Source organism: Chlorocebus sabaeus, chromosome 1 (assembly GCF_047675955.1).
Source record: "Chlorocebus sabaeus isolate Y175 chromosome 1, mChlSab1.0.hap1, whole genome shotgun sequence".
Lineage (NCBI taxonomy): Eukaryota > Metazoa > Chordata > Mammalia > Primates > Cercopithecidae > Chlorocebus > Chlorocebus sabaeus.
The window spans coordinates 103,882,622-103,895,353 of NC_132904.1; the positions used below are offsets into that span (position 1 = coordinate 103,882,622).

Sequence of the window (12,732 nt, forward strand, 5' to 3'; positions counted from 1 at the left end):
CAAGCAATCTATCCATCTCAGCCTCCCAAAGTGCTGGGATTACAGGTGTGAGCCAGCGAGCCCAGCCTACCCAAAGGAGTTGAAAACTTCTATCCACACAAAAAAAACTGCACACAGATGTTTATAGCAGTTTTATTCATAACTGCAAAAACTTGGATGCACCAAGATGTCCTCCAACAGGTGAATGAAAAAGTAAAATGTGCCACCTACAGACCATGAAATATTATTCAGCACTAAAAAGAAATGAGCTATCAAACCGTGGAATGACAGAGAGAAATCTTAAATATATATTAGAAACCAATCTGAAAATGCTACATACTGTATGATTTCAATTACGTGACATTCTGGAAAAGGCAAAACTATGGAGAATAAAAAGATCCGAGGTTGCCAGGGGTTAAGGGATAGGGAGGCATGAACAGGTGGAACACAGAGGATTTAGTACAGTGAAACTACTCTGTATGATACTACAATGGTGGATACATGTCATTACACATTTATTCAAACCCAGAGAATGTACAATACCAAGAGAGGACCTTAATGTAAACTATAGACTTTGGGTGATATAATGTGTCAATGCAGGTTCATCAATTGTAACAAATGTACTCCTCCGTTAGGGGCTATTGATAATGGGGGAGGCTGTGCTTATGTAGGAGCAGGAAGTATGTGGGAAATCTGTGTACCTTCCTCTCAATTTTGCTGTGAACCTAGCACTGCTCTAAAAAATAAAATCTTAAAAAGAAAAATGTCTTTGAGGTTTCAAAAATGGAAAATGTTGCAACTGTATGAGAGGATTAGAAAGCGGCCATAATGAAGAAGGGTGATGTCTGGCACAAATAATAAATAGCATAGGTAAATGTGAAAGAGACACGGGTTATGTGTAAGACAGTCTTGGAGGCAGGACTGGAAAACGGGGCCATACTGTGGAAGGCTATGCTGCAGGAAGACCTGGTACTTACAGTTAGCACTAATAAACCACTTAAAGTTTCAGAGTACAAAATCAGTTAACCACAAGGACACCTGAAAACAATAATTTGGCAAAAGTGTGTAAGATGAACTTCACAGTACACCTAGTTCTAGCTATCCTCCCAGTCCCTACTTTTTAATCCTACCAGTAATTTCTCACTCTCCATTTTGTGTGAGAAACTTTTAAAAAATATTAGGTACCACAACTTAGTGTAAACAGCCATTTTCATAAACATACTCTGTATAATGTTATCTAAGTCATGAATGACTTCAGCCTGAAGAAAATTCTAGGAAAGCTGACTTGATACATTCTCATCTCCTCCCACACTGACAGTAAATTATGTAAACTAATCTTTGAGAACAGACCTTTAAAATCATTTACAAACTTCATTATATCCCAAACCTGATTCTCAAAAGAGCTGCTGACTTTATCCTTCACCATCAAAAAGAGGTATCATGTAAACACAAGTACTTCTGTGGGTTTAAATCCTTGCCCTGCACTTATTAGTTGTATACCTGGACAAGTTACTTAACCCTCTGTGCCTCAGTTTCTTGATCTATAAATCTGTAATAATAACATGGACTATCTCAAAGGATACTGTGAAAATTGCATGAGTTATTTTGGGAGAAGGGGGAGGATTTTGTTTTTAGTGTTTTTATTTTTATTTATTTATTCATTCATTCTGTTTTTAGAGACAGGGTCTCACTCTGTCATCTAGACTGGAGTGCGGTGGTGCAATCATGGCTCACTGCAGCCTGGACCTCCTGGTCTCAAACAATCCTCCACCCCAGCCTCCCAAGTAACTGGGACTACAGGAGCACATCACCACACCCAGCTAGAGTTATTTATATACATCCAAATCTGTAATGCAGAAGTTGAACTCAGCTGTTCAACTTCTATCTACATTTATGCCTGTGATTATTTCATGCGGTGTCATAGATTTAAATATCACCTATATGTTAATAACTCCCAAATTTCTATCTCCAATACAAAGGACTTTTCCCCAACTAACCAATTCTATCTTCTCCCTACTCCCAACCATCCAACTGCCTACTTGACATCTCTACTTGTTCCATATCTAACAGGCATCCAAACTCATATCCAAAACAGAACCTCTGATTTGTCCCAAAACCTATTCTTCCTCTTTCTTCCACGACTCAAATAACGGCTATTCTTTCAGCTGCTCAAGCGAAAAACCTTGGAGTCCTCTTTGCCTCCTCTCTTTATCCCATTACCCACCCCCTACCTAAACCACCATAAAAATCCTGTCAGCTTTTCTTTCAAAATATATACTGCAAGTATTTATAAAATACAAAATGCAATCACTTCTAACCATCTCCATAGCTACTATCTATCTTGGTCAAAGCCACTATCATTTCTTATCTGCATTATTACAAAAGTCCACCTCTACTTCAGCTTCTGCAAACCGTTCTTAATAGAGAATCCAGAACGGTCCTGTCAAAATATATTTTCTGCTTAAAACCATTTAATAGTTTCTCACCATCTCAGTCAGAAAAAAAAAAAAAAAAAAAGCCCACCTCCTTACTATGACTTTCAAAGCTTAACATGATCTGGCCACCTATAGTCTCTCTAATCTGTATCTCCTACTTCCCTCTCTCATTTATTCCACTCCAGCAACACTGGTCTCCTTGCTATTCTTCCTACACATCAGACATATTTCCATCTTTGGGCCTTTAAATCTGTTCCCTATGACTACAGCACTCTTCACTCAAATACACAGAAATTCACTCCTCCACTAACTACAAGTCCTTGTATAAAGTCCTTACACTTTTTCAAGAGAATTGGCCTGTGCATCCCAAGCCACCAACCCACCTGTCACTCAAAATTGCCACTACCTTGCCATAGAGTAACTTTCTGATATACTGTATTATTTTTTAACTTGCTTATCATTTTTATAATTTGTTTCCCTCCCTACCCAAATGAAAGTTCCATGCAGGTAGGTGTTTTTATTTGTTTTGTTCACTAACAGATGAATTAATCATAGACCAAAGTAATTTTTTTTTTTTTTTTTTTTTTTGAGACGGAGTCTCGCTCTGTCGCCCAGGCTGGACTGCAGTGGTTCGATCTCAGCTCACTGCAAGCTCCGCCTCCCAGGTTCATGCCATTCTCCTGCCTCAGCCTCCCGAGTAGCTGGGACTACTGGCGCCCACCACCACACCCAGCTAATTATTTTGTATTTTTAGTAGAAACGAGGTTTCACCATGTTAGCCAGGATTGTCTCATTCTACTGACCTCGTGAGCCACCCACCTCAGCCTCCCAAAGAGCTAAGATTACAGGTGTGAGCCACTGCACCCGGCCAGTAATTTGTTTTATATGAAATGAATATCTAATTCAAGTCCTTCATTCTGAAGGAGACAAGTTAAGGAGCAGTTTGACTCATACAGAAGCAATCAGTAAGCAGCACAGTCCAGAATAAAAGCAGGTCTCCTTGGTCTCAGCCTGAGGCTTTTTTCCACCAGGGCACACTGATAGAATGTAAGAGAATACATAGAAAACTAAATTTTTTTAAATAAGCATGCATATACATAAACACACAGACACATATACAGACACATCTCACATTAAAATATTACCACTGCCAGCTGAGCACAGTGACTCACATCTATAATCCCAGCACTCTTGGAGGCCGAGAGGGGTAGATCATTTGAAGTCAGGAGTTCAAGACCAGCCTGACCAATATGGTGAAATCTGTCTCTACTAAAAACACAAAAATTAGCTAGGCATGGTGGCACACACCTGTAGTATCAGCTACTTAGGAGGCTGAGGCACAAGAATTGCTTGAACCCGGGAGGCAGAGGTTGCAGTGAGCCAAGATCACGCCACTGTACTCCAGCCTGGGCAACAGAGCAAGACATTGTCTCAAAAAAATAAATAAAATAAAATATTACCACTGCCCAGTAGTAGTGTTATACAAGGTAATTTTCTCCAAACTTTTATTACTTACCTCTACCCCAGATTTTTTTGGTGTCTGTGTTACAGTTTCTTTGAATTTATTTGCCTTTTCAAGTTGAGCTTTAAGTTGTTCAGCTAATTCCTTCAAAAAGAAAAACAAGTAAAATATGTGCAATATGTAGTTTAATTCTTTACAACAAAACGTTCAAATTTACACAACAGAAGAAAAGATAGTATAACCAACACTCATGTAGCCACCATCTAATTTCAACTACCAACCCACAGCCTAGTATATTACTTTTTAATGAACTTATCTCAGTTACAAACTCCTTGAATACCTATGACGTGTTTATGCTTCAAAGATAAATAATTACAAGGACATATATTTTGTAGGAGATAGACGAAGGAAATACATAACCTTAATGACATTTTAATAATTACTAAATATTATAAAAGTTCAATACTTTCAACTTCAGTTATTGGTAACAAAAAAGCTATCACAAGATTTTAAATGTTACCTTCTTTATTGTTGATAATTTGGACGAAAATTCTGAATATATTTCATTTTTACTCTAGGAAACTTATAGAAATTTATATAAAACAACTGTCATATAAAGCAATAAACCATGAAGTAATAAATTAAATAAGTAGATTTATGTGACATGCAAAAAACAGCAAGCGCCACCACAGTGCTCTTCTTGAACACAAGAACACATATTTTACCCTTTTACCTAGATGACCTCTCTTTCACTATTTTAACTAATTCCTCCGTACTTTCAAAGCTCAAACTTTATTTTCCTGTTATCATTATTGTTGTTTATTTTCCTTACCAATTTCTAGGATGAGTGGAAGTTCAGTGTTTCCAAGGATCAGATTCAAAGAGAGCGGCATATGCAAGATATGCCCTTTATTAGACATAACACAGAAATACCTTGTTTGGTTACCATTTGTTCTACTACAGTATTGTACTAATAGTTTGCCAAAACATAAGATTACCTAAAGATCCCTTATATTTGGGTTTGAGATGAGTGCATACATATGACCATGACCGAATCTATTCTATCAAGATGTGGAATATCTGGCTGTGCTATTCTGTTATGTGCACTTTAATATATACATCTCACTGTATATTATTTTAATATGCATGTGACAATAAATGAATGGACAAATGGATAAATGCAGCTCTTACCAAATCATCCCTATTTCTTACAATTCTGAGGTAAATTAGTCGTAAATCAAACATTACTACAGGAATTAAATGAGTTAGCCTACACAAAGCATCTAACACAGTATCAGGCACAGCACATTTACTGAAAACTTGAATGACTTAATCCTCCTTTTTTAGGTTCCTAAGTAATTTGGAAAAGTAAAAAACATTCTTAAAAATACATGACAAAAATGAGGTGGAAAAAGTGACATCTTTATCTCCCTTAAATATGCTCAATGAGTTAGAAATGCAGGAAGAAAGCAAATAACAAAGTAAAAAAAGAAATTTAAAAGCATGAAGTTCCTTAGGATCTTAAATTTCAGAGATCTGACAGAGAAAGTAGATCATTTATTTACAAGTAGGCAGATAGTACTGTTCACAGAAAGGTTCAAGAATTCTTTTTTTCTTTTTTTTGAGACACAGTCTCACTTTGTCGCCTAGGCTGGAGTGCAATGGCGTGATCTTGGCTCACTGCAATCTCCATCTCCCAGGTTCAAGCGATTCTCCTGCCTCAGCCACCCCAGTGGCTGGGATTACAGGCACACACCACCACATCAGGCTAATTTTTATATTTTTAGTAGAGACGGGGTTTCCCCATTTTGGCCAGGCTGGTCTCAAACTCTTGACCTCAAGTGATCCTCCTGCCTCGGCCTCCCAAAGTGCTGGGATTACAGGCCTGAGAATTTCTTTAAGGAATCAACAATCAAAAGTTATTTTCACAGTGTGCTATATCCACACTACTAAGGAACTTCTAAAATTACTCATAAGAAGTTAAATATTTGATCACTATTCTCCAAAACAACATCTAAGAGTCTTACCATATTCCCCATCATCTCTGCTTTGATAATCTTGGCTCCCAACTTGTTCTTCTCATCAACACTCAGGATATGAATGGATTCATGCTCTGGACTTCTATTGGAACAGGACAGATTAACAGCATATGAAATATAGGTGTAATGCAAGCAATAACATCAAAACTCAAATGTTATTTTAACTGACCTCAACAAAGCATTCAGCACCAATAGGAGATCATGATTGTAATACATGTAAATTAAACTAAATGTTCTTCCAAAAATTGATAGTTTAAAATTCTCTGTTACAATGCCACAATCAACTACGGCAGTTATAACAACTGATCAAAATCCCAATAACAATGAGATAAATAGTATTTATCAACTCTTCTTATTTAATATCCCCATGCTCGTTATTTCAAAAAGGAAACAAACAAAAAACTAGAACCAGGCCATAATTCTTTACATCTTTGGAAACTTTTCTCATTTGACATGATAAGTTGTTAATAATCTAAGAAACTATATTTAACTGCATTCAAAGAATAAAAGCAATGATCATGTGCTTTTTTGTAAAGTCAGTCCAGAACATAACATATAGTCAAATAATATAAACTAGTTTAAAACTGATATCATGTGCCAAACCTATACTATGGAACTCTCATACAAAAAAAGAAATCGCCAGCCAAGGTCAGATTTCCCTAGCTTACTGCCTTAAGAAATAATTCAAGGCTACAGTGCAGGACAGTGACCTCAGTCAAGAGCCTGAAGGACTTCTGAGTAAAGGAGACATAGCCAGGAGTCCAAGAATTCCAAGGCAGCTAGAATTCACAGAACACAGTACCAAAGAAGAGAAAGCTGCACCATAAGAAAATCCCAGAGAACTGCACAGGGTTCCCCTTGAGTACTCAGCAAGAAACTACCTGCAGTCAGGGAAAGAACCAGCCGAAAGGATTGGAGGTAGAGTACTTGGCACTCCTGGGAACTGCATGTTCAGTCGCACTAGCCAGACTAGGAAATCATGTAACTCAAAAAGCACTAGACACAGTATTAACAGTCTTGCTTCATTAGTGGGAAACAGCATGCCCTAGACTAAATGCTGCTCTGGGCCCACCTAAAAAAATGTTAAAATGAAAGTTAAAAGGATCAAATGGTTTCCAATTAACCATATTTCAGAACAAAGTTCAGGAGTATTTATAGAAATTCAGAAATGTCTAGCACTCAACAAGGTAGTCTGTAAAACTTAGTATCTAATCAATGATGATCAGACAGGCAAATAAGTAGAAAAACACCCATAATTAGAACACAATGCTATCGGTCAAAATCAACCCAGAACTGACACAGATGTAAAAAACAGCAGACAAGGATACTAAAAGTGATTATTATAACTGTGTTCCATATGTTCAAAAAGTCAGACACAACAAAGATATAAAAAAGATCCAAAATAAACTTTTACAGATGAAAACTACAATGTGTGAGATAAAAAATATACTGCATAAGATTAATGGAAAATTAAACTGCAGAAGTAGAGTTTGGTGAACTTGAAGCAATTTTCTGCATGAAAAATGGAACACAGAAAAGAATCTGTAAAAATGAAAACAGCATCAGAGGGCTATGGGGCAACCTTAAGTATACCACCATACATGTAACTGAAGATAACTATTTTAAAAATATATTTGAGGTTTATAAAAAGTATAAGTAAAATGTATGACAATACTAACAGGAAAGAAAGAGAGAAATGTAAATAAACAATGATAAAGTTCTTACACCATTCAGGAACAGCATATCACTTGAAGATAGACTATGGTAAGTTAAAGATGTAGTACACCATCAAAGACAAAGCAACCACTATACTTTTTTTAAAAAATTACAGCAACCAAAGAAATGATATGGAATCATAAAAATAATCCAAAACAAGTGAGAAAAAGAGGACAAAGTGAACAAAGAACAGATGGGAAAAGTAGAGAACGAATAGCAAAGTTACATATTTGAACCTAATTATATCAATAACATTACATATAAATGGTCCAAATACCTAAATTAAAAGGCAGAAATTATCAGATTGATATAAAAGCAAAACTCAACTACAGGAAATGTTCTATAAACACACAGACATAAGTATGTTAAACATAAAAGGATGGAAAAAGATATATCATGTTAATGCTAGTCAAAAGAAACTTGAAATGGCTACATTAATATCAAACAAACAAGATTATGGAGAAAAAATATTACCAGGGACAAAGAAGGTCATTTCATATGAAAAATGAGTCAATCCAGCAAAAGCGTTTGAATGCATGAGCAAAAACTGAAAGAGAAATAAACAAATCCACAATTACAGCTATAAATTTCAATACCTCTCTATCAATATTTGATAGGATAAATATAACAGTCCTCCCTTATCTGCAGGAGTTATGTTCCAAGACCCTCAGTGGAAGCCTGAAATCTTGGATAGTACCAAACCCTATCTATAGCATTTTTTTTCCTACATATACATACCTATGTTAAAGTCTGACTTATAAATAAGACACAGTAAGACACTAACAACAACTAATAGCAAAATAGTACAATTACAACATTACACTGTAATAAAAGTTATGTGAAGGTGGTGCCTCTTGCAAAATACTGTAATATTTTCAGAGCATGGTTGACCATAGGTAACTGAAACCTCAGAAAGCAAAACCATGGATAAAGGGGGACTACTATAAACAGAATCGGCAAGCACATGGAAGACTTCAATAATACCATCAACTAACACGCCCAAATGGACATTCATAGAACACACCACCCAACAAGAGTAGAAAACACATTCTTTCCAAGTGCATACAAAATATTTCCAATATACACCATGTTCTAAGCTATAAAAACAGTCTCAATAAATTTAAAGGAATTCAAGCTATATAAACTATATTCTTTTATCACAATGAAATTAATTAGAAATCATTAACAAAAGTCTCTGGAAAATTCTCAACTACAATATTTGGAAACTAAATAGCACACCTGTAAATAAACCATCGGTCAAAAATAAGACCAAAGGAAAACTATATAACACATGTCCGAACTAGTGGAATGCTGCCAATTTAGGGGGAAATTCATAGCACTAAATATTTATATTAGAAAAGATCTCAAATCAATCACCTCATCTTACACCTTAAGAAAGCAGAAAAAGAGTAAATTAAAACAAAGTACAAATAAATTCAAAAAACAAAAAAAATCAGAGTAAAATAAATAGAAAATAGAAAAACAATAAATTCAATGAAACCAAAAGCTGATATTTAAGGCAATAAAATTGATACACCTATGGCCTGACTGATCATAAAACAAAGACATCTAAATTACTAATAGAGAGGTAACAGCACTACACATTGTAAGCACTTTACAAAAAGATATCCAGATGGCAAATAAGCACATGGAGAGATATTCAGCATCAGTAGCAAGCCATTAGGGGAATACAAATTAAAACCACAATGAGGTACCACCACACATCCACTAGAAGAGCCAAAATTTAAAAGACTAACCATTCCAAGTTCTTACAAGGATCTGGAGAAACTGCAACTCTTATACACTGTTGGTGATCATGTAAAATGGTACAATCACTTTGGAAAACAGTTTAGCAGTTTCTTAGTATTTAAACATACAGTTACCATATGATCTAGCTACTGCTCTCCTAGGTATATTTATCCAAGAGAAAGGAAAGCATATGTCAATACAAAGACTTGTACATGAAAGTTCAGAATTGTACATAATTTATAACAGCCAAAACCTGGAACCAATCTCAATATTCATCAACGGGACAATGGAAAAACAAATTGTGATGTACCCACCAATAGTATATTACCCATCAATAAAAAGGAATGGACTACTGACATACGCAACAACATAAATGAAGCTCACAATAATTATGCTGAGTGAAAGAAGACAGACCAAAATAAGAGCGCATAACATATGATCCCATTTACATCAAACTCCAGAAAATGCAAACTACAGCTGACCCTTGAACAACACAGGGGTGAACTGCCCTGGTCCACTTATACACAGATTTTTTTCAGCCAAACGTCAATCAAAAATACAGCATTCATGTGATGCAAAAACTACAGAGTGACATTTTCATACATGTGGGTTCCAACTTGAGTATGTACGACTTTGGTATACTTGAGTGGTCCTAGAACCAACTCCCACAAATTCCAAGGGATAAATGTAGTCTATAATAAAAGAAAGCAGATGTGGTTGCCTAGGAGTGGAGAGCAGGGGTGTGGGAAAGCAGGAGAGAGAGATTATGAAAGGGCACAAAGGCTTTCGGGGGGTTGATGGTTTAAGGAGAACATATGCATTTCAAAATATACCGAAATGTACACTTTTGTATATTTGCAGTTTACTGTATGTCAATCATACTTCAAAGTTTTTTTAACCCTCAAAGGGAGTAATACATTTTAAAACCAGAGTATAACTAATTTGTCATAATCTTAAATAAAGGATATATCTGATATTATGAGTTTTCCTGAATTCCCAGATTCTATAATACTCTATGAAAATTAACCTTAATCATATTTTCTACGAATTTGGTTTTCCAAATCAAAACATGATCTACCAATATATGGAAATTATTTTTAAATAATTAATTCCTCTGGGAGGGGAATCTTTTAACAGATAGACAGCATTGGAATAAAAAAAAAATCTCTACAGAAAATCTATAGTAGCCATTTCTTCCAATATTGTTGAAAGAAAAGACAATACTCTGGTGTTTAAGAAATCTAAAATATTTGAGGTAAAGCAACACTAGTAAGTAACATATTTTCATTCCCCTCATATTCTTTTAGTCTACATTTTAAAAAACAATTAAAATGAACAGTAGGGACACTGCATTCATGTAAGCAGGAGAACATTATTGCTTTTTATATGCATCCGTGGGCTGAGTTATTGCTTGTTTTATTAGTTGTACTTTTTTGTATGGAAAATATTTTTCAGTACTTTTTCAAATTAAATGCTAAGGTACATGTCATTTTCATTGTATTGCAAATGTAATTTACCAGAATTTCTGGCAATCTAATCATATCTCTCTTTTACTTACTAATCAAAACAACTTTTCTCCATTTGCATTCTTTCCCATTCAACTTTCCAAAATTCCCTGCTTTAAAAACTTATGTTTATGTTTATTATGTGGAATTATAGATATTATATTTTTACGTGTGTATAATGCAAATTAAATAACCACAGTTCATGCCCTTTCTAAAGAGCACCAGTGCAATTATTCCCCTATGAAGTCGCTTTCTCCAGGGTCTGTCTCTCAAATTCTTGTTTCCTAAGTGAGAAACTTCTTGGCTTCTTTTCCTTCTGCTATTTTTACCTGGCCAGGTCTTTCTTTCCAACTAAAGTTATGTCTAGTTCCTCCATTTCTCATCTCAATATCAGCCAACTGAGAAACCAAAGAATCGAAGAAAGGTTCTTTAGGATAAGGAAGCGATTTACCCAGTATTTCTACAATCCTTTCTGTTATTCCAGTAGATGTTTACTATAATCCAGATGTAGAACAAGTTCACACATAATCTTCTATTGAGCTCCATATCCAGAAATAAGTCACCTTGCAAGCAACCTTAAGTCTGATAGGATCAGAAGAATCAAAGACCAAGCCATCCACCAATCCATCTCCTTCTCTCGAGGAGAAATGTTTCAGGACTATTAACACAAACTACTATATCAAATGTCAATATGGCAATAGATTCACGCCTACTAAAAGATATGACCAAAAATAAAAGTATAAATACCTAAAAACAGGGTACTAATCAAATTCTCAGTTTCTAATGCAAGCTTCTCATGAACAACTAAAAGTTGTTTCTTTATAATACCAACACCAATCATAACTGACTCTCCATATATAGATCAAGAGGATCACAGATATTCTGGGAATCATGTGTCAAAAAAAAAAAAAACACTGGCATTAAGTCATTAAGAAAGAATTCCTAAATTTTCTCCCTTGCCACCTACAATCTGTAGCCACACTTTTCCTTTTGTTTTAACTACTTCCACCCAAAGCTAATCCTTCTACTTTTATAAGTAAACTGGACCCCACATTCACCCGCATTAACCTCAGGGATCTTGCTCAGTTGCCCCATCTATCATCTGCCTATCTGTCTTGCTTCTTCTAAAATGGATACTGACTCTTTTCCATTAAACATGTTCTAGTATAAATACACCTTCCATCTCTACCATTCCATAACTCTTAATAATTTAGTCTACTAAAATCTGGCTTCTATATCCTTTTATGTAAAAAAAAAAAAAAAAAAAAAAATCCCAGATTAAGTAGCCAAAGAAGTTTGTTATTATCCATCCAAAGGGCACATCTTTGTCATTTTACTTTCCTCTTCCCCTCACTTCCCAGGATGCAAGTTTAGAGATTCAATCAAGGAAGGCCAAAGAAGGTAGCTGAAGTCCATTTAAAGCCCACACATTTCCAGACGATAACTAGAATCTCAATGGATCTTTAAAAGTGGTGATTTCCATTGTCATGAAATGGAATCCTCCACACAAGTTTTTTTAGTATTTTCTAACAAGAATTAAATTGTTTATTAGTAGATGAGGATAAATGACAAAAATATACAAGAACTCTGAACATCTTTTATACTAGTAATTTCAACATTAACAGTTACTTCTACACAATATAACACAACACAATAGTTGTCAAGTAAAGACATTTAAATGAATGTTGTTGAGCACAAAGTAACTGAAGAAAATATTATTCTATTTTATTTTGTGAACACCACAGCAAAGACACTGTTCTACAGCAAAAATCAGGGAATGGGCTCTTCCTTTCTTTCCCTAAGCATTTATAATGAGCAAATGCTTTGAAAGAAACATCACCATGACA

General features: G+C 35.2%; 1 protein-coding gene across 3 annotated transcripts in view; it reads right to left on the reverse strand.

The window, feature by feature from the left end:
• CWF19L2 (CWF19 like cell cycle control factor 2) overlaps positions 1-12,732 on the reverse strand; it is a 122,486-nt gene that overhangs the window by 75,881 nt on the left and 33,873 nt on the right. For all 3 annotated transcript variants that reach the window (XM_038005260.2, XM_008020726.3, XM_008020729.3), the window contains 2 exons: positions 5,904-5,997; positions 3,931-4,020 (listed from right to left, as the gene is read on the reverse strand). In XM_038005260.2, the coding sequence (XP_037861188.2) occupies positions 3,931-4,020; positions 5,904-5,997 (184 nt within the window). The remainder of the gene's footprint in view (positions 1-3,930; positions 4,021-5,903; positions 5,998-12,732) is intronic.